The sequence below is a fragment of the Zalophus californianus genome, chromosome 4 (assembly GCF_009762305.2).
Source record: "Zalophus californianus isolate mZalCal1 chromosome 4, mZalCal1.pri.v2, whole genome shotgun sequence".
In the NCBI taxonomy this organism is placed as follows: Eukaryota; Metazoa; Chordata; class Mammalia; order Carnivora; family Otariidae; genus Zalophus; species Zalophus californianus.
The window spans coordinates 189,754,059-189,775,803 of record NC_045598.1 but is presented as its reverse complement, the minus strand read 5'-3'; the positions used below and the strand labels follow the sequence as shown (position 1 = coordinate 189,775,803).

Sequence of the window (21,745 nt, the reverse complement as noted above, 5' to 3'; positions counted from 1 at the left end):
ACCCCTTCCTTTGGAGAACTGCCCTTGTCGGGGAGGGACCCCCCTCTAGGAGGTAGAGGCCACTGGCCGGCCTGGGATGAAAGGTGGGCCAAGGGGCTCCAGGGAGCACGTTTACCCTTCGGAGCTCCATGGGGGTTGCTGAAGCCCGACTTGGTTGTGTACAAGCCCTTCCTCAGCTCTGTCCCCGCCCACCCCCCCCCCCGACAGAGAGCCCCCCTCAGTGAGCCACTGGAACAGATGTCCTCACATTAGGTCCTGCTTCTAGGAAGTGGACTAGAGGCCATGGCCACCCTCAGCCATTCCAAGAGGTTGGCCCTTGGTGTCCAAGGCCATGGGTGAGGACAGGGCCCCGCCTCTGGAGTGCTGTTGGGGGACAGTTCTTCCTGCGCTGCTCACAGCTGTGAGCACAGCCAAGGCTGTTCTGCCCAGGGCTTGGGTGAGCACCCCCTCACTCAGGGGAGTAGGGGACAGGGGGTATCCAGCCAGGCTCTGAATGGAAAAAACTTGGCCAGCGTGCTTGAAGACCCTGGTACAGCCTCCTTTTCCTGCTGGAGCTGGGCCAGGCCTTTCTGAGAGAGAGAGCGAGAGCGAGCACAGGGAGCTGGGGGCGGGAGCTTTGTCTCCCAACCTGGATTGCAGCTGGGTGCCAGGGCTCAGTGACATCTCTGCGGTGATTCAGCAGATAACCACCCCCAGGGCCCCTCTGTGCTGGCAGGCTCCCTGCGTAGGGAGCCCAGATGCCAGCACAAGGGCTGAGCCTACCATTCTGGGTGCTGGAGCTGGTCTGGGGGAGCAGGGAACACCGTGGGAGTGGTGTCAGGCCAGGCAGAAGGGTGCTTGGGCTGATGGGGCTCTGCCCACCTGGGGGCACCAGCTAGACCTCAGGCCTTCTGCCTGTGAGGCAGCTGGGGTGGTCCCTGACCAGCTTGGCCTCCCTGAGACCTCTGTTCCTGCGTGTTTGCCCTCCCCAGGGCTGAGCCATCTGAACCCCTGGACCTCCGCAGCCCTCGGCATTCCCACCATGGGTGAGAGCCACCTGCGAACGAGCCCAGATGCCTCCAGCACGGATGTGATGAGTCACTGGCGCACCACCCCAATACCCTGTATGGCCAAAGCAAGTCACCAATACAGAGTTGCTGAATACAGCAGATGAATGCATGGGAGGGTCCTTTGTCACACAAAGGAGTGCAGCAAAGAACCCACCTGTGACTGAGGGCAGGGAAGAGGAGCTTGTGCTCTGGGCAAACCTCGGACCTCCAAGGTCTGGGGCTCCCTGCAGAGCCCCTTGACCCTTGTCTGGATGGAGGGGAAGGGGTCTGTGGGAGAGAGGTTCCCAGGCCCACTGCTTAGCCACATTCACCATCCACCCACTCCTTAGTAGCTGCTCCGGGCTCTGTCTCTAGGACCCCAAAAGACCAGTGGTTCCTCCTCTGGTCCCTAGAGCCCTGATGTACACTTTTAGAGCCCCTCGTGGTCTGTGCCCCAGAGGTCTGCATACACTGGACTCTGTGAGGACTGTGGTTTGGTCTTCACCATCTTGCACCTCAAAGCTTGGGTAGGTGGGCAGACACTGGATGGAGAAGATCTTGCTAGATGGAAGGATGGAAGGCTAGGTGGTAGATGGAAGGATGGAAGGTTAGGTGGTAGATGGAAGGATGGAAGAAGGATGGGGGAAGGATTAACTGTGATTGCGGTGTTCATAGTTACATAGGTGATAAGGATGGCCAATGCAATGAGCTGTTGGGTATCAGGAGTATTGGTGATGAAAGTGGTCGTGATGATGGTGGTGATGATGAGGAGGAGGAAGGTGAGGAGGAGGATGATGGTGGTGATGATGGTGATGGCAGTGATGATGAGGATTATGGTGGTGATGATGGTGATGGCGGTGATGGTGCTGGTGGTGATGGTGATGATGATGGTGATGATGATGATGGTGGTGGTGATGGTGATGGTGGTGGTGATGGTGGTGATGGTGGTGGTGGTGGTGGTGGTGATGGTGGTGGTGGTGGTGGTGGTGGTGGTGGTGGTGGTGATGGTGGTGGTGGTGGTGGTGGTGATGATGGTGGTGGTGGTGGTGGTGGTGGTGGTGGTGGTGGTGGTGATGGTGGTGGTGATGGTGGTGGTGGTGGTGGTGGTGATGGTGGTGGTGGTGGTGGTGGTGGTGGTGGTGCTAATCACTGTGATGTCAAGTGATACGGTGAAGGAAGCACTGAAGGTGTTGGTATCAGTGCTAGAAGCGATGATGACAGCATGGATGACAGGCATCTGGTGCTGGTGGAGGTGATGACGTTGGCCAGGTGAATGCCAAGGGTGGTGACAAGGATGATAATGGTGACATCAGGCTCTGAGCTGAATGGATTGAGAAGTTTTTCCAGGATTGGCTCAGAAGACTGTCTACAGATTTAAGCCTTGCCTTGCCCCCCAACCTCCTGCCCCAGATGTGGGCTGGCAGAGGAAGTTATTTTCACTCTCTTCAGTTTGTCCTCCAGGGAGGCTATGGCATGGCCCTGGGCCCCTCCCCGGTGGCAGTGGGTTTTATGGGACTGCCTCCTTACCGAGGGTGGCATTGGGGAACAGCCACACTGCTCCCACCACAGGCAGCCTGAGCCTGCGGGCCTATGGGACGGCTCTCCAGACACCATCTCCTGGCTCTCCAGGCTCGCTCTCAACTTGACACTGAGGTCCTTGTGGGCTCCGGTCACGGCATTTTATTCTTATGTAGGAAAAGGCAGTGTCCACTCAGTTCAGGGAATGTGGTCCCATCTCATCTTGTGGTGGTTAGGCAAACATGAAGGGCTCATTTCCAGCTGAGGCAGGCAGGCAGCCGGAGGCTCCCCAAGCTGCTCCTGCTATAGAAATGGGGTAGAACACCATAAATTGCTCAATCGATGCCTCTGCTCTGGTGAGGGACCCACCTCAGTCATCCATCTCTGGCCTGGGTGGCTTCGGGAGGGGGGGAGCAGTGCCTAGGGAGGGGAGCCCCTTGTCTGCCTTCTTCCCAGTGTCAGTCTGGCAGCCTCAGGTGCGGGAAACCTGACTCCTCACGGCTGAGGCCAGTGTCTGGGGGCATCTGACTTCCTCCCTGAGGCTCCCCGGACTGCCAGGCCCTGCCCAGACCCAGGTCTGAAGGAGCCAAGACCCAGAGCCCCACCTATGGGGGACACATGGGGCCCTGGGGATGGCCTGAGGGTTCTGGGATAGGCAGGTGACCGTCCTTCAGTGGAGGGGGAGGCGAAGGCCTGGTTCATAGCTCCCATTGCCCCTGGGCAGGAGGAGGCCAAAGAGGCAGGATGTGGGAGTTGTGGCTTTAGCTGAGGTTTTGGAAGTGAAGGGGGTGTGCTCTGGGCCCTTCCAGGAGTGGGTCTGAGGGCCTGCGGAAGCCTGATGGGGGTAAAGTCTGGGGGCCTGCTAGGCAGAAAGGGCCCTGATTCTCCGCTCAGAGGGGCACGTGTGTGGGTGTGGGTGTGCTGAGCTGGAACTGCGGTGGGTTGGGGGCATCCCCCGGGGGCCCTGTACCCTGCCTCTGACCTCCAGGTTTGGGGGTCGGACAACTGCCCCCCAGAGGCCATATCCAGGGCCATCCTCCTAACCTGCTCCTTCTCCTCTCCCCTGGTGGTTTGGCCCCAGCCCCAGCCCCACACAGGGAGGGCCTGACTTCCTTCTGCCGCGGAGTAAGGAGAGTGGCATCGGTGACCGCCATCTGCAAGGACGGCTGAGGGGTCAGGCCAGTGGCATCAGGCCTGGAGACAGAGGAACCGAAGTGCAGCAAAGGGGAGAGGGGGGAGGAGGGGAGAGGGGCAGCGGGGAGGAAGGAAGAGGGGGAGAGGGGAGGAGGGGAGGCCAGAGAACGTGCTAGGTGGGCGCACAGCCGGCAGGTGGCGCCCGGGCCCTGGATGGGCCTAGGGTGCCAGTGGTTGGTGAGGGACGGAGGAGGAAGACAGAGCAGAGGGCAGGGGCAGCCGTGGGTCTGGGATGGGGGGCTGCGGCGGGAAGAGCCCTGGAGTCCAGCCCTGCCTGCATTCAAGAATGGATGGGGCCCAGCGCCCCCTCCCCTGCAGGTAAGGGGGAGCACAGTGCAGAGGGGCCGGGGTGCTTTGAGGTGGGAGATGACCTCTCAGGCATCTGCCGGGCCTACTACGTGCCTCCCCCTGGTTTCGGGACACCTGTCTGTTCCCCGTAAGCCAGCGTGGACTGCAGAGCTGGGGGGGGGGGCCAGGGTGCAGCTACTGGCTTCTCCCACCATCCCTGGACAGGACCTGGCCGATGTCCCTTCTTCCCTCTCCCTGACCAAGCTCCAGGCCGGCCTCCAGTGTCCTGAGGGTCAGGAATCGTCCAAGATTGCCGAGGAAACGATGTACAGTGCAGAACATGATGGCTGTCTGCGCCCCGAGCCTCCTGTCTGGGCTCTTCCCACTTCGTGGATTCCTCCAAACGCACATTCACTCGTCCCTGCCCAAAGCAGGGATGGTGGAGGGGCAGCGCTTGGAGGACAGGCCTCTAAGGCAGGGCATCGGGGCATCGGGCAGGCTGGCTGGGGGTTTGGGGCGGGTGGGGCCTCAGAGCGAGGAAGGGGTGGAGCCCCCAACCTGGGGGGTCAGCGCCACACACCACCGCCAGAGCAAGACTGTCCCCCACCCCCATGACTGCCCTGCAGGCAGCTGTCCTCTCAGGATGCAGTGCTTGTGGGGTTGCTGCCATCCCTCCCAAATTCCCCGGTCGGGCACCTGCCCCAGACACAGTTCTTAAGACCAAGAACCATCATGGCTCACGCCTGGAACCCCAGAGGCCTGCGGCAGACAGGGAGGTGCCCACGCCCGTGAAGCAGGAGTGGGGGAAGACGCCAGATGCCTGCATGGGGCAGCCGTGGGGCCTGCCACGGAGCAGGGTGGCCAGGCCGGCGGCTCTGGGACATCCAGGTCAAGGCCCCAGGAGAGAGGTCTCGCAGTGGCAGGGGTGACAGCGGGAGGGGCAGGGGGCCCAGGCCCCAGCCCCAGGGGACGGGCGGGAGGGGCTAGCAGACAGAGAGCAGAAGGGACCCCAAGCCATTTCCGGCAGGGGGGGGTGCAGGCAGGGGTCCCTCCAGGGCGGCCTCCCCGGGGTGCAGGCATGGCTCAGAGCCCGCCTGCGTGGGGAAGCTCCTGGCTGCGTCACACTGAGCTATTCTCGGCCTGTCTCCTTGTATGGCTCCGGAAGTGTGCCTGGGAGCCGGCGCTCTGTGCTGGGCGCGCTCTAAATGGAGAGGCACAGAACGGCAGGAAAGTTGGCCATCACCCCCTCCCTGGACGTCCTGAAGCCCCAGCTCCGGGGGTGTCCGGCCAGGGCCAGCTCGCAGCACACACCCCGTCCGGGCGGAGGGGCCGGCCATGCTCAGGGCTCCTGTGGCACGATCTGATCTGAGTCCCTGGGTGTCCAGGGAGGCGGCGGGGGTGGTGCAGCCTGGCAGGGCGCCCAGTGGGGCAGGGAGGAGGGGGTGGCCACGGGCTCCAACCCCCGCAGGCGGGCTCCCAGCTGCGCCTGCGAGTCCTCACGGCGCTCCTGCACGTGACTGCTGGGACCCTGGGACCCTGGCTCTCCCCTCATCCCTGACCCTCCTCACAGGCCTCGAACCTTCTCCCACCCACAGCTCAGCTTTCCAGCCGCCTGCCCCCGCCCAGGCCCCTGTCCTCCCTCCACAGACCCAGGCTGGTGGCCTTGGTCCCCACCTTCGGACCTCTCCCCTCTCTCTAGTAACCCTCCCCTCCCGGCTCTGCCCCTGGCGAGGGACAGAACCCCGAAATCCTGCCCCCCTGCCCTGCTGGCCCCCCCTGCAGCCGGCCCACCCCGGCTCATGCTCCAGCTCTCCCCACCCGTCAGGGCTCCTTGGGCTGCTGGGCCCAGAACATCTGGGGTGTTGGGGAATCTGAGCAGACCGAGTCTCCTCAGGGGAGGAACCCGGTGGGCTCGTCCACTCCACAGGCCCAGCGCAGGCTCAGAGGCTGCACAGTCAGCGAGAGCATGCCTTGCTTGGACAGAGGATCAGGAAGGCACTGATGCACACAGCCCCCCGCCCCGCACACGTTCACACTCATACCCTGACACACAGAGGAAGACAGCGTGCTCAGGGGCTCTGAGGCAGGGGTGTACTAGGGAGGACAAGGTCACAAAAGACCCTGTTAACATAGTGCTATGAGTATGGGAAGGCTTCCTGGAGGCACTGACAGCGGGCTCAGATTTAGACAACGTGTAAAACCACGCCGAGGTTTTTATGCTTCGGTTTTAAAACCGGACAGGCCTTTGTCACTGGAATCAGGGGTGATGTGCCGTGAGTCGGATCGGGCATTCATAGAGTGAACAGGGAGGGCAGAGGTCCAGCCCACTCCTCGTCGGCGCCCGCCACTGCGGCCAGCCTCCAAGCTGCCCACGCCAGGACCCTTGGCCTCCCCTGGGTACAGTGTGCCCACCATGTGGCAAGGGGGACGCCGGGGCCAGAGGGGCTCATGCATCTGCAGGAGGTCACACAGTGCCTCGAGGAGAAGCGGGGTGGGGACGCAGGGGCCCAATGCCCCTCCAGTGTTCTGTGGACACTCAGACGCAGCCTGAGGCACCTGCCGAGCCAAGGGTTGAGACAGACACGCGGTGAGCCGCGTGCGTGCAGTGAGTCGCGGGCCCACCCTGTACACCTGCCTCCTGGAGTGGGGGCACTAAGACCCCCCACCCTGCACACCACGGAGGCCTCCCTCCTCCCCTGGTCCTGGCTCTGCTGGGAGGGGAGCCAGTCTGATTTGCTGGAGGGGAAGAGCCCGAGGCTCCGCGCTGAGGCCTGACCTGCATGCCTAGAGCCACACACAGCCTGCGTCCTCCTAGGCCCCGTCCTCCAGGGCCCATGTGCGGGTCAGGCCTCTAAGGCAGGGCATCGGGGCATCGGGATGACGATGCCCCTGTTTTATGGGGCCATCTGCACGGCCCCGCACCCCACCTTGAATAGCACCTGCCATGTCGGGCTCGGGAGCCGTTCTTGATTGAATGACTGACTTGCCCCCTGGCTGAGTGGGGTGAGGATTCTTTACAGGGAGGAATGTGGGTGCCCGGAAGGGGCAGGGCTGACAGCACTTACCCACGGTTGCACAGGGCACGGGCTGAGCTCACGGGACCTCCAGGAGCCTGCAGGCCTTTCCCCACCCAGGCTCACCGCAGTGCCCTGGTCTGGCCTCCTTGCTGCGGAGCTTGGACAAGTCCCTGGCTCTCTCCGGGTCTGTTTCTTCCTTCCGTACTGGCTCAGGGCGCTGGTGAGGATGGTCTCCAGTCCCTGGGGCTCGACCTCCAGGCCTAGGGCAGGTGCCGGCAGGGTGCAAGGCGCAGCTGGCTCAGGCACCGCTGTGCCGCCCTCATCGGAAAAATACAAAACTTTCCTTGGAGCCCGCGCGGGGAGGGAGGCGCTGAGGCAGGCGGCAGGAGGGGGGGGAGAGGGTCTGCTGTGTGGGGGCCCAGAACGAACAGGCTGCCTGTTCCAGGGAGAGGACGCAGCACACACACCCTGCCAAGCCGGAGACAAGAGGAAGTTCGGGTGGGGGGGGATTGGAAAGATGCTCCCTCAGCTCTGGGTGCTCACTGGGGGCCCCCCACATCCAGACACCTCTGCCTCCCACAGGGCCCCCCACGCCAGTGCTCAGGCCCCCATCTCAGGCCTCTCGGCAGCGCATGCGCCCGCCGCTGACGGGGTTCTGCTGCCCTGCCCCCACTCTGCCCTGGGCTCCCAGGCATCCGTCCCTCGTCCCTCGGAGGTGCGTCAGGCAGGTGTGGCCGAGGGACCCCACCGCTCTCTTGCTGGCTAAAGGGCCCGGGGCAGGGTCCCCCACCCCTGAGAACCTCTGTGAAAACAGGGCGAGAATGTCTCCTTGAGAAAGGAACGGGGGCCCTGTCGCTCCCGCTTTCCTGGCGTCTCCATCTCTCTGCCCCTCTGCCCCACGGGTCCTTCTTGCCTCTTTGCCCTTGGTCCCAGCCTCACCTCCACCACACCGTGCCCCATGCTCTGGCCCTCCCACATCCCTGGGGCCTGTGCAGCAACCCCCCAAGGCAGCCGTCCCGGCCCCCGGGCTGCCTCCAAAGACACAGCCCCTCCTGAGGAGATGCTGGGGAAGGAGAGCTGGGCCTGCAGAGAGCTCGTGGGGAGTCCGGGTGGGCCTTGTCCTTCCCCCCCACCACCCCACCGGTTGTGGGGGCAGTGGAGTGAGGCCATGTGACCCAGGAGGGCCCCACGGGGTGGCAGGCAGGGACCATGGGCCAAGCCTGGGCAGGGAGGGCCAGGTGAGCAGTGGGTGGACCCTAGCTGCCTGGCTTCTACCCCACAAGGACAGGGTCATGGGGCTGGTGCAGCGGCGGCCCTGGTACGGGGCGGGCGGGGCATCATCAGCTGGTGCTCTGCTCCCCCCACGGAGCCTGTGCTCCCACCCTGGGGGCTAAGTGCTGCTAACCACTGACCACCGCGGGCGATTTCCTGGCGACTAGCTGCGATGGAGGCCCTGTGCAGACAGGGGGAGTCTGGAAAGTCCCAGGGCTATGTATGAGTCCACAGGCACAGGCAGCCTGACGGGCCTGGATGAGCTTTACCCCCCAGCACACCCGGGGAGCCCGGCAGTGGGACAGGGAGCCTGCACTAAGGGGCCCCAGGGCAGGTGTGAGCCCTGCAGGAAAGGACTGGGTCACAGAGCAGCCAGAGGGAGGCAGGACCTGCGGAGGGGGCCTGGGGCCGTGTTTCCGGTGCGGGTGGGGGGTGTGGCTCCCTGAGGCTGTGCATTTGGGAGGGGGCCGTCATCTCATCTCCAAATTGGCACCTTAGCCTCACGGACCAGCACCCGGGGTCTGGGAGCCCGGAACCCGAGCGGCAGAAGACTGGAACCCCAAAGGGACAGAACGGGGGTGGGGGGGTTGCTGCCTGCAGACCTCCCCCTGTGGTCACTCTGGCCTGCCCTCCCTGCCGACAGAGCCCCCTCCTTCGAAGGCAGTCCAAGGAGCAGCTGACCAGCTTGGCTCTAAGGGGGGGGCGGTGACAATCCCCCAGGCCTCCCCCCTGCACAGCTTCCCCTCCCTCTCCCTACCCTGCAGCCCTGAGCTGCCCTGCTCTGGGTGAGGTTGGGGGCTGGAGGCCGCACTCTGCACCTTCACCCCTGCTTGTGGAGAAAGGGGGGCGGCAGAGCAGGGCGGGGCCGACGCCCCCATCCTGGGTGGTGGGGAGCCAGACTGACCTCTTCTCCGGAGGCAGCAAAAGAACGCAGCCCGAGGCTCCAGTGCGGAGGTGTGCTGAGGGCTTCTGGGGCGATAATTGGGCAGCGATTAAGTGTTCCCACGCTGAGGCTGTCGCCTGTCACCTGTGACGGCCAGTGCTGTGCGGCCTCCGCGCAGGTCCTCCCAGGTCTCCCCGTGCCCGCCAGCGCCCCCCTCCGCTGGACTGTTCTTCTCGTGCCCACAGCAGGCTGCTCTGCCCCTGGGAGGGGGGCACCAAGGGCTCCGAGTCTGAGATCCTCTCCCCTACCTGGGTACCCCCACAAAGGGGATGCTCACTCAGCCCCCAGCGCCCCTAGTGCTTCGCTGCTTTTCTGGGTCTGGTCAACCCCTCCAGCCCTCTAGGTCCCAGCTGGGCTCCCCGCTCCAGGAAGCCCTGCCCGATGGCTGCCAGCTTGGGTTGGGTGGAGTGGGGGCTGGAGGTCACTGTGGGCCCGAGACCCAGAGAGCTGTGCCCTGGCCTGGGCCACCCAGCTGGTCAGGAGATCTGGGCCTTAGTGTCATCCTCAGGAGTGACCTGGTCTTTGTAAGCCGCTGGTCATTCACGGGCTGGCTCTCTGGCACTCCCACTGCTTGCACACGCATGCACACACACACGTGCATGTGAGTGTGGTCCCGGCCCAGCTGGCTTATTAGGTGTCTTCCCTGACAACGGCCCTGAGACACAAGCCTGAGCTCACCCCAGACGTGGACACAGACTCAGAGCTACAGGCAGGCCCTGTGGTGACCAGCCAGTCACACCTGTGGGCCTGGCCACGCTCCCCGCCACACAGACATTGCACACATGGGCACAGGCAGGTTCCCAGGAACGCAGCCTGGGCTGGGCAGCTCTGGGATTCCTGTTCTCGCAGCTTCTCTGCCCGGCTCCCCCACCCTACTCCACGCGGGCCCTCCACCCTCCCTTCTGCCCACCCACTCGCCTTTAATTAGAAATGCCAGGAGAGCGATTCTGGGCAAGTTTTTGCCAGAAAGACATTTCCCCCCAACTAGGGGTGGAAGCTCAGAGGGGAAAAGAGACAGATTGGCTCTGGGGTAGGGAGGAGGGTTTCCAGGAGAGCAGGGAGAAGGGGCCTGGTGGAGGGGCAGGGAGTGGGGATTCCAGAGAGTGTGTGAGTCAGACAGAGTGGGGCTGGACACGGATCGGGGGACAGGTGGGGGGTATGAGTGTGTCTGGGGATGGGTGGGGGGTATGAGTGTGTCTGGGGAATGGGTGGGTGGGGGGTATGAGTGTGTCTGGGGGATGGGTGGGGGGTATGAGTGTGTCTGGGGATGGGTGGGGGGTATGAGTGTGTCTGGGGGATGGGTGGGGGGTATGAGTGTGTCTGGGGGATGGGTGGGGGGTATGAGTGTGTCTGGGGATGGGTGGGGGGTATGAGTGTGTCTGGGGGATGGGTGGGGGGTATGAGTGTGTCTGGGGGATGGGTGGGGGGTATGAGTGTGTCTGGGGATGGGTGGGGGGTATGAGTGTGTCTGGGGGATGGGTGGGTGGGGGGTATGACTGTGTCTGGGGATGGCTGGGGGGTATGAGAGGAGGCCACGAGTGTGCAGTGTGTGTCTGAGAGAGGGAGTGGGAAACTGGCAGCAGGGGCTAGGGGGTCTTGACTCACTGGTTGTGTGTCTGCCTCTGGCTTTGGGCAGCATGCATTACCTGTGCCCGCCTAACATCAGAGGACCTGGAACCCATAAGCATCCATCCTGGGGTAACCCAGAAAGGATGTCCCTCCCCCACCACTGTTGCCAGGGAGGCAGAAGGGGCCTCCGTCCCGAGGGAATCTCAGCTTCCGGAGCCCCGTTCCTTATATGGTGTTCTGCTTTTCTCTGCCTCTCCTGACTGCATAAGGCTGCCAGCACCCCTTCCGTCGGCTACCGCCTCCTCCTTCCTCCCCCTCCTCCCCTCCTCCTCCCTCCCTCTCCTCCTCCCTCCCCCTCCTCCTTCTTCTTCCTCCCCCTCCTCCCCTTCTCCTCCCTCCCCCTCCCCTCCTCCCTTCTCCTCCCTCCCCCTCCTCCCCCTTCTCCGTCCTTCCCCCACCTTCCTTCCCCCTCCTCCCCCCAACCCTCTTCCATCCTCTCAGAAGTCTTGGAGCTTCTGACCGGGTTCCCTCTGTGGCCTGGAAGGTTCAGGGAGCAGGACCCCTTCATCTCCTCCACATCCGCAGGGAGCAGCTTCCAGATTTCTCTGGAGGTACTACATGGAGAAGTTCTGGCCCTCACCACAGGCGTGGGAGTGGGGGCACCGGGCAGTCCTGTCCAGCCATTGCCACACTGGTGTCACACATGCACACACACGGGGAGGGGGGAGGACCAGCCCCGCGCGCCCAGACTTGAGAGCCCCCTACAGCGGTAGGCAGGAGCTAGAGGCCACACCTGGGAAAGCACACTTGGGGACCTGGGGACACTTGGGCGTGCTTGCACTCGCCCGGCACAGGAAAGCTCCTTGAAGCCTTCAGCTCCAGGGAAGGAGGGTATCGATGGCTGTCGGGGTGGTCGCCAGGGCTCCTCCGTGGCTGGACATCCGGCCACGCCGGACCAGGCAGGGGCGGGGGCGGGGGCAGGGGCAGTGAGGCCCTGAGAGAGCAGAGTCCAGCACCACCCCGCCCCCTAGTACGGACGGAGAGGAGGGGGCCCACCCGGAGACCCTGGGGGAGGTAGGGGCTTCTTCCTCCTAACCTTTGGGTGGGTGGCGGCAGCTCACTACCCGCTCCAGGCCCCCGCGGGCTCACACCTGCGCCGCCCCGCCGGTCGCGGGCAGGAGGGGGGTCGCTGGGTCCCGGCACCTTCCCTCGCCCCGCAGGCTGAATGAGCCGGGGAGGGGGCGTCGGGAGCCCGCAGGCGGATTAGTCACCCGGGCCGCTGGCGCGTGCAGGGGGTGGGTCCTCCCCGGGCGCCGGGCGCGCGGGCGGGCGCGGGGGGCGGGGCGCGCGGGGCGGAGAGCCCGGCCGGGACCAATGGGAGCGGGGGCTCGGCGAGGGGGCCGCCCACGGCCGCGCGGCCGCATAAAGAGCCGGCGGCGGCTGCAGGGCGCAGAGCTCGGCGCCGCGGCTCTCTGCTCCTCCCCGCTGCGCCGCACTCTTCCGCGCTCTCTCGCCGCCGCTGCCGCCGCTGGACCGAAGGGACCGTCCTGGCTCCACGGCACAGCCGGTCCACGAGGACTTTGCAGCCTGCCGCCCCTCGCCAGTCCGGTCGCCGCGGCCACCTGCGCACCGATGGAGCTCGACCACATGACGAGCGGCGGCCTCCACGCCTACCCCGGGCCGCGGGGCGGGCCAGCGGCCAAGCCCAACGTGATCCTGCAGATCGGTAAGTGCCGGGCCGAGATGCTGGAGCACGTGCGGAGGACCCACCGACACCTGCTCACCGAGGTGTCCAAGCAGGTGGAGCGGGAGCTGAAGGGGCTGCACAGGTCGGTGGGGAAGCTGGAGAGCAACCTGGACGGCTACGTGCCCACCGGCGACTCGCAGCGCTGGAAGAAGTCCATCAAGGCCTGCTTGTGTCGCTGCCAGGAGACCATCGCCAACCTGGAGCGCTGGGTCAAGCGGGAGATGCATGTGTGGCGGGAGGTCTTCTACCGGCTGGAGAAGTGGGCCGACCGCCTGGAGTCCATGGGCGGCAAGTACCCGGTGGGCAACGATCCGGCCCGCCACACCGTCTCCGTGGGCGTCGGGGGTCCGGAGGGCTACTGCCAGGAGGCGGATGCCTACGACTACACCGTCAGCCCCTACGCCATCACCCCGCCTCCTGCCAGCGGCGAGCTGCCCGGGCAGGAGCCCGTGGACGCCCAGCAGTACCCGCCCTGGGGGGCCGGGGAGGACGGGCAGCCCAGTCCCGGTGTGGACACGCAGATCTTCGAGGATCCGAGGGAGTTCCTCAGCCACCTGGAGGAGTACCTGCGACAGGTGGGCGGCTCCGAGGAGTACTGGCTGTCGCAAATCCAGAACCACATGAACGGGCCGGCCAAGAAGTGGTGGGAGTTCAAGCAGGGCTCTGTGAAGAATTGGGTTGAGTTCAAGAAAGAGTTCCTGCAGTACAGCGAGGGCACACTGTCCCGGGAGGCCATCCAGCGGGAGCTGGACCTGCCGCAGAAGCAGGGGGAGCCGCTGGACCAGTTCCTGTGGCGCAAGCGGGACCTGTACCAGACGCTCTATGTGGACGCCGAGGAGGAGGAGATCATCCAGTACGTGGTGGGCACCCTGCAGCCCAAGCTCAAGCGCTTCTTGCGCCATCCACTGCCCAAGACCCTGGAGCAGCTCATCCAGAGGGGCATGGAAGTACAGGACGGCCTGGAGCAGACGGCCGAGCCCACGGGCCCCCGCCTCCCCACGGAGGACGAGGCCGAGGCGCTCACGCCAGCCCTCACCAGCGAGTCTGTCACCAGTGACCGGACCCAGCCCGAATAGAGGCCAGCCCGGGCCCCAGCCTGCCCACCACACCCCGCCTGTGGCCTTTGCCAACCAGGACTGTCGAGCCGGGCTGACTCCTGCACAGGGGAGCCCCGCATCCTCACCTGGCTGGGCACCCGCCCTCAGCCTCCCAGCCTGACTCACACAGACACATGTCATCCAGCTGTGGGCAGTACCCCCCAAACAGCGAAGGGCCCCTGCCCTGTCATCCTCCCTCTGTGTCTGTCTTTCCCGGTCTCTGGCCCCATCCTGCACACTCTCTGGCCACCCCAGGACCTCCCAGCTTTGGTATTCTGCTCAACCGCCCGGGCCCCCTGGGCACTCAGAAATCAAATGTCCAGATGGCCCAGGCCAGTGAGCCCCGAGCCCAGGGGACACCCCAGAGCAGAAGCTAAGACAGCAGCAACACCACGGGAACCTTGGCTTTGGGGCGCCGCCTTCCCCTGGCAGTTGCTGTGCAGCCGGCTGGCACTCTTGCCGCCGCCCAGGGCAGCCGGCCAGCCTCAGGCAGCGAGGCTCCCTCCTGCTGCGGAAAGCCAGAGCCTCAGGAGCGACTGACCGCTGCGGCAGCAGCACTGCGACGGCAGCAGCAGACCTGGCGTCCTGGTGCCTCCTGGCCCCTCAGGTGAGCTCCAGCCCCAAGGCACCCCCGCCAGGGGGCACTGTGGGGTAGGGAGGGCCCCGGGGCCAGGACAGCCCCAGCAGGTTAGCTGCAGGGATGGGGTGGGGGGGGGGCTGCAGCACGGAGTTGTGGGGAAGGAGCAGAGCCCCCAGGGATCAGGGAGAAGGGCCCGGGTGGGCGGCGGGGCGGTGGGACGGCGGAGCCGGCTCTCACACGACCCCGTGCTCTCTCTTTCCTCAGCACTAGTGATTCACCGCAGCCTGGAAAAGGATCCGCTGGGCTCGATGACTCACCCGCAGCCGGGGGAGGGTCCCACAGGGCCTGAGTCCTCAAACTCAGCTGAGGAGCCAGGAGAGTGACGACAGGTATGGCCGCTCTCTCCACTGAGACCCTGCCCCTGCCTGCCGCCCCTCCCCCCAACACAGCGCTCTGGGCAAGCTGAGAGGCAGCCCAGCATGGGGGCTTGGCCCTGGGGGAGCAGCCCCATAGCGTCCATCCCATACCCCTCCTGTGTGGCCCCTCCCAGCCTGTGGCCTGTCTCTCACCCCCCCCCCCCCCCCCCCCCCCCCCGTCTTTCTTTCAGGTCTCAACGCTCGCGCTCCCACAGAGCCTTCCCTGCCATGCCTGGCATGCCCCTCCCTCTCCTCCTGCAAGCTGCCCGCCCGAGGAGACGCTGAGGTCAGCAGAGGGGCCGCAGAGAGGGTGGGCCCGGCAGAGAGCTGGTGATGAAGACGGGCCAGTGTGAGGGCCAGGGCCTGCCTCTAGGCCTGCCCCGCTGACCACCAGCCTGCCCGCCCCCACGGCCGCTGTGGCTGGAGGTGGGGTCTGCTACCTCGGGCCGGTCTCGCTCCAGCCCAGGAACCCTTGCCCACCGCACGGCGGCCATCCTCTCTTGCCAGAGCTTTCCAGGAGCTCTGAGGCTGAGGCTCCAGCCCCAGCCCCTGCCCGCAGCCCCAGGCCCAGCCCCAGGAGATCCCAGAAGCCTTGCACCTGGGGCTTAGGCAGGCCCCGCCATAGCCGGGGCCCAGACCCCCACCTGGGGGACCCCCAGCGCCCTGGTGCTGGCCGGCCACTCGTGTCTGCAGCCCGAGGAGGCCCTGGCCGGGGGTTCTCCTTTCTGCCTGTCCAGTGGGGGTTTCCAGATTCAGGGGACTGATGGCTGCAGGTGACTCTGTCAGTTCCTCCATCCTGCACTCCTGCCGGCCCCCCCCCCCCCCAGATTTTATTTTTGCACATAAGCCATAACCCATACTCATAGGCTGGCATAGGCTGCAGGGAGGCCCTGGGGTCCTCAAGAGGGTGTGACTGGTCTCCCCCCCCCGCCCCGTCCCCAGCGGGTCAGGCCTTCAGTGTCGGACCAGGCTGTGTGTACCCCTGTCACCTTACCTGAAGACAGACTCTTTTGTAAGATTTTGTTAATAAAACAGTGAAACTTCTCGGTGTGTGCTGTTGTTTCTCGTCGGCTGGCATGGAGCTGCGGAGGGAGGTGGCTCAGGGTGGTGGTCCCCAGAAGCCACATGAGTGCAGAATGAAGGGTCTTTGGGGACCTAGGGAGCACAGCCCCGTCACCCTGCAGGCCAGTTGGTCAGGGTCCTGGATCCTCAGGACAGTAGGGCCTTAGGGGCTCCCCTCATGGAAGCCCACGCCCTGTGGCCTCCAGGCCTGAGGCAGCCAGCAGTGGCAGAGATTGTTGGAGACTGCCTCCTGGCTAAGCTGAGGACTGCCCACCAGCATCCTCTGCCCCCTGCCCGCTGGGGCGTGGGGGTGTCCTAAGAGCTCTCCTGCCACCAGCCTCAGCCCACATGGAGGCCCAGGGCTTCTGCCTCGGGGTCTCCTCCAGCATCGAGCCCTGGGGACCCAGGCAAGGCAAGATCCCCGCTGGGAGGTGACCCTGACAAATCCTGGGTCGTAAACGTGTTCTCTCCAAGCCTGTTGCCTCATCTGCCAAATGAGCAAACCGTCACTAATATAAATCCATGTGCAGGTTCAAGAACGGAGAGACAAGGGCCATCTTGTGCCCTGTGGGTGGCACGGAACCTCACTGGCCTCTGTGAGGTCCCAAGGCCCCCGAGAGGGAGAGCTATAGACTGGAGAGGGCTCAAACCCCTGGACCAGCCAGTGATCAAGGAGAAGCAGGTCCAGCGGAGGTGGACAGTGAGCCTTTGGTTACGAGGAGTTCGCTTGCTCAGTTGTGGGGCAGGCTGGACCTCCGGGGCTCAGGCTGAGCTGCTGTGGGATTTCTTCTTCCCGCCGCAATTAGGGCCCGTCAACTGATTGAGCCAGGCCCACCCAGATGCCCTCGGTGATCATCCTTAGGTAAAGTCAACTGATTATGGGCTTCAGTCACACCGGCAAAAGGCCTTCCAAGCAATACTTGCATTAGGGTTTGATTGAATGCTGGGGGATGGTTCCCCAGCGAGGCTGACATGTAAAACTGACCATCGCAAATGCCACAGTCAGGGGCAGATGCTGGTCACCCACCCAGCACAGGTACTCCCCTCCAGAGGGGCTGCTCTGCTCCAGGGGGTGCTGGGCCAGGGGGCCAAGGCAGGCGTGCGTAGTGCGAGCACAGGCCAGCCTGGGGAGGGCCGCCCCTGCTAGAGCCTCGCTGCAGGGTCCTGTGGAGGAAGGAGCCCTGCGAAGCCACAAGGAGGAGACCTGCGGGGGCAGGAAGTGAGCGGGGGCAGAAAGAACCACCTGCCACGAGGAAGTGTCGTCACCTCTGCGGGGGGGGGGGGGGGGCTAGCAGCCCTGAGCAAGGCCCTCCGTGGCGAGAAGGCAGCCTGTTCCCTATTCTTCCCTTTTATTTCTTCTAAATAATGGACACTGTGACAAGAATGGGGAAAGGAAATTGACAGGAACAGGAGGCCGGGGCCCCACGGCGACGCCTGAGAGGCAGTGATCTCTCCCAGAGAAACACTCCAGCTCACATCAAAAGCTGGAAGCTGTAGGTGCTTTTTCTTTTTAATAATAAAAAACTACTCCCTGTAATTGGATGATTGTGAGACAGGCTATCTGAGCACTTCAAATAATTGGAGATGCAGCTCCGAATCTCTGTGTCCTCAGAGAAGAGGCTGAGGGTGAGGGAGGAGCCGGGCAGGGTGGCGTGGGGTGGAGGGGCCCAGACCCAGTCACGTCCCAAATGGAACGGGATGTTCCCAGAACAGGCCGCGCTCACGCCTCCCCGTCTTGCTTGCCCATGATCACAGACTACCCAGCCTCCCTTCTCAACAAGTGCGTGGGGAAACTGAGGCACAGGGAGGGGCTTTGCTTGCCTCCCTTTGGGGATCAGAGCTGGAACTGGAGACAGGCCATCCAGAAGCCCTGCGGGGGCTCACCCTACAGATCCAATTCGCTGCGGGGCTTCTGAGCCATGTGGATGTGGGCTCAAGCCCCAGGGCTGCCTTTTCTCTAAGGTCAGGTCTGCCCATAGAGCTGGCATGAGGGTCAGAGGGCAGGGGGCCCAGGCTGGGGAGGTGCTCAGAGTGTTACTCCCTATTGTCTCTCCAAGGCTCAGCTGAGACATAGGTCTTGCATGTCCCCTTAATGTGCTGCTGGGGGTGAGCACTTAGCCCTGGGGGTTAAGCAAGCTGCAAGGGCCAGCCTGAGAAACGGGCTTGGAAAAGTGTATGAGTCAGAGTGAGGCCAAGCTGCTGTAACAAAGAGGCCCAACAAAACGGCTTCTTTGCAGTCCCATGAGCGTGCAGCTGGTGCCTGGGCTCCTGGGCTTATTCAGACCTTGCAAGTGCGCTGCCACATCCAGGCCACTGTCCTTGTCTGCTGCCTGAAGCCAGAGGAAGGGCAAAGACACAGGAAGGGCATACCACAGTCTTTAGGCTCAGAGAAGCCCAGGGAAGAGGCCCATCCCTGCCACCCACACCAGCCCCAGGGCACACAGTCACAGGGCCACATCTATAGCTGCATGTAGGAGGGAGTCAGGGGGAGGATTTTGGTGGACAGCCAGAGGGCAGAAGGCCACACGGAAAATTGTTCGGGGTAGTGTGAACTTCACCTTGCCCCAGGGAGGTCGGGCCTCTGTCCTCAGCTGCTGGGAGGTCACCGCTGAGCCCGGGGACATCCTGAGTCCAGTGTCCTTGTTCCCCTGGGGCTCTGGGCCACACGGTATCAGCTCGGCCTCCGGAGGGGCTGGAGACTGAGGTCAGCCACGCGGGCAGCCGACCGGGTCTGAGTGACGGGAACCGGATAAAGACCTTGGACACCGAGGCTGGGGGCTTCCCCGGCTGGCAACACTCGTATGTGCTGTCACTTCGGGGCCCGCAACTCCACGGGGAGAGGCAGTATGGACCCTCCTGGGCCCTGCTCTGGGCGCCCCTTCCCCTGGCTGTTGGCGGTCTGGGTCCTTTCCCTGTGATAAACCGTAACTGTGAGCACGACAGCTCTCGTGAGTTCTGGGAGCCCTTCGAGCGAATCAGCAGACCCAATGGGGTCTTGGGGACCCCAGACTCTGCAATTGGCATCAGAAGTGAGGGTGGTCTTGAGAATTGTTCCCAGGTGATATAACTTCATAGATGATGTCACTCTTTCTAGTCCATAAGGGACTTTTAACTCCAAGGGGATTTAGGATTAACATAGAAATTTAACAGAATCAAACTCAAAATGTTATCATTTTTGTCAAGAATTTATATATGCTTCATATTTCAAGCATTTTCCCACTGGAGAGAGTTGGACTGATAGGAATAAGGGAGAAGCTCATGATGCTGACATGAATTGTCTAACGGGGTCGCTGGTGTAGACTTGTGACTTTAGGTAGAAACCATATAATTTTATGTATAGTACTGGAACATTGGAAAGAGCTTAAGAATCACCATATTTTTTAGCCTAATTTATTGAGTTTATAATAATTTTTTAAAAGATTTTATTTATGTACTTGACAGAGAGAGACACAGCAAGAGAGGGAACACAAGCAGGGGGAGTGGGAGAGGGAGAAGCAGGCTTCCCACCGGGCAGGGAGCCCGATGCGGGGCTCGATCCCAGGACCCTGGGACCATGACCTGAGCCGAGGGCAGACGCTTAACGACTGAGCCACCCAGGCGCCCCGAGTTTATAATAATTTTTAAGTATTTAGAAATTTCACAAAGTTTGAAAAAAATAGATTCCCCATAGAATATGTTGGATTTTATGGATGTAGTTTAAAAGGTTCGGAGGCATCAGTGGGACCAAACATTAAAGTCCCCTTCAATTGGCCACACAGGTGTAGCACTGCTAAGTGTCCCTTAGAATCTGAAGGGAAAACTTGGGTGGGGATTTGTAACTTGGAGCTCCAGCACTCATTTAAAGAGCAAAGAGACTTCTGAGCCCTTGGTCCCGGGTGCAGCCCCCAGCTCGGCTGAGCTCCCTCCAAGGGGGCTTCCATCGCTGTGCTCAGAGCTGTGTGTCCCTTGAGTGACTGGGGACCACCATCCGGCCGACCTCTCCTGTCCCCGTGAGGCTCCCTGAGCTTTTCCTCTCCTCCCTGCCGTGCCGCCCTGCGCCCCCGAGCACCCCCTCCCACGCTGTGGTGCTCCCAGCCAGCGCCCTGCTTTCCATTAACTTGTTTCCTCCAGGACAGAGGCCAGGCAGACGCAGACCCCCAGCTGGGGGCTCTGGAGGCCCCACATGGCCCTCACTTTCCACTGCAATGGGGCCTCGGAGCCTGCCCGCCTCCCCGGAGAGGGGGGACTGAGGTCCCAGGGGGCTGGGAGTCACCAGGTGACCCAAAGAGCCTCCTTCGAGTCTCGGTCCACCTCAGGCCGAACCTCTCACCAGAGTGAAAGCAGGACGTCAGGCAGCAAGCGTCCCTTCCTGGGCTCCATCCTCTGTCTTCCCAGCTCTCTCCGACCCCGTGTAGCCCCACGCCGGCGCCCCTGCTCTCCTCTTAGGCAGCCCAAACCCGGCCTGCCCAGATGGCCCGCTAACCCCAGTGCTGAGCCCGGGCCGCCTGGGGGACCCAGGTGAGGGCAGCTCGGCCTGAGGGTGCAGCTGAAGCTGGACCACAGGGTGGGGGTGGCCTTTCCAGAAGCAAGGCCACTGGCAGGGTGGGGTTTGCTCCCCTTAAGCCCCCAACCCCACCAACCAGTGGACGCTGCACTAAGGCTACACCCCTGGGTCCCCAGGACTGACCCCCCTCCTCATGGTGGCCCTCAAGTCCCAGCTGGGGGCCTAGGAAGGGCCGGGATGCCCCCACCCCAGCACCCAGACCCTGCCCACCCTCCTCACCCAGACCCCGCCCCAGGGCAAGCTGGCTTAGGTCCCTTGTTTCTTCTGTAACTGCCCCAGGGCCGCCACTAACCCTGTGCCAGCCTCAGCCACCCCACCCTGGAGCCGCCACCACCCCAGCCGTCACTCCCCCAGCCGCCACCCCCCCCAGTCACCACCCTGCCCCGGAGCTGCCACCCCCCGCAGCTGCCACCCCCTCAGCCACCACCACCCCCAGCCACCACCAGCCCCAGCCGCCACCCTGCCCCGGAGCCGCCACCCCCCACAGCTGCCACCCCCCCAGCCGCCACCCTGCCCCGGAGCCGCCACCCCCCACAGCCGCCACCCCCCCAGCCGCCACCCTGCCCCGGAGCTGCCACCCCCTCAGCCACCACACTCCCCAGCCGCCATGCACCTGCCTCTCCCCAGACGCCAGCACCCTCTTTGGATTTCAGACTCAGTGTGCGCTCTTCCCCCAGGGTGTGGCCTGTGATGACATGTCCTTTCTTAGGTTTTGTTTTTCCCGGAATTTCAGATGGCTCTTCGCTCGCTCTGACTCTGCTCACAGGCACGGCTCACTCCCGCCCTCTGAGGCGCTTCGTCCTACAGCCCCGTTGCGTCTGCTTTTGTGTCTCGTTTGTGCTGATTTGTTTTCCGGAGACCCTCGTCCTGGAATACAAAGACCTTTAAGAAACCAAACCGAGGACCAGAAAGGCCCAACTCCCCAGGGGTCTCCCACTGCCTCTGCATAGAACCCCAGTTCCAGACCCACCCCCTTGCCCCTAGCCGCCACCCCACAGTGCTACGGGGGGGGGGTGCCACGCCGTCGCCACACCCCCCTTTGCAGACCTCCCCGTCCCCCTCCTTCCACCCCGGCCCTTCCGTCCCTACCTCTGCCTCCTCTCTCTCCAGCATCCTCTGGCCCCTCCCGTCCTGCCAGCCGCTGTGTCCTTCCAGAATCCCTTAGAAGCAAAACTTCCTCCTCTGCTCTCTCCCACTGGCCCCTGCCCCCTGCCAGCTCTCCCCAGCTGTCTCCCGCTGCCCACCTCTGTCCACCTGGCACTGCTCTGGAATGCCTCTTCCCTCCGACCTGCCTCTTTGCAGGAGTCCTGGACCTTGGGCACAGGCCCCCTGCCGAGTGACCTCTGCGCACAGCCCCCTCGGCTCAGCCCTGGAAAGGGCTGGGGATGCCAGGTGTCCCCCTCTGAGTCCCTTCCCCTGTCCACGGCCGGGTCCCGAGCTTGGCTCTGACCCGTGGAGGCTGCTAGGTGCC

The 21,745-nt window shown here is 63.7% G+C and overlaps 2 protein-coding genes across 2 annotated transcripts; one reads left to right on the top strand and one right to left on the bottom strand.

The window, feature by feature from the left end:
- Positions 1 to 2,266: 2,266 nt before the first annotated feature.
- LOC113939132 lies at positions 2,267 to 11,322 on the bottom strand. The gene is made up of 5 exons (XM_027624743.1): positions 11,313 to 11,322; positions 9,222 to 9,532; positions 7,094 to 7,513; positions 3,591 to 3,700; positions 2,267 to 2,849 (listed from the first exon to the last, which is right to left on the bottom strand). The coding sequence occupies exons 1-5, from the start codon at positions 11,320 to 11,322 to the stop codon at positions 2,798 to 2,800; spliced, it is 903 nt and encodes a 300-aa protein (XP_027480544.1). The 3' UTR covers positions 2,267 to 2,797.
- Positions 11,323 to 11,758: 436 nt separating this feature from the next.
- ARC (activity regulated cytoskeleton associated protein) lies at positions 11,759 to 15,701 on the top strand. The gene is made up of 3 exons (XM_027573271.2): positions 11,759 to 14,280; positions 14,518 to 14,642; positions 14,861 to 15,701. Exon 1 carries the CDS (start codon positions 12,204 to 12,206, stop codon positions 13,650 to 13,652), a length of 1,449 nt encoding a protein of 482 aa, XP_027429072.1. The 5' UTR covers positions 11,759 to 12,203; the 3' UTR covers positions 13,653 to 14,280; positions 14,518 to 14,642; positions 14,861 to 15,701.
- Positions 15,702 to 21,745: the final 6,044 nt, after the last annotated feature.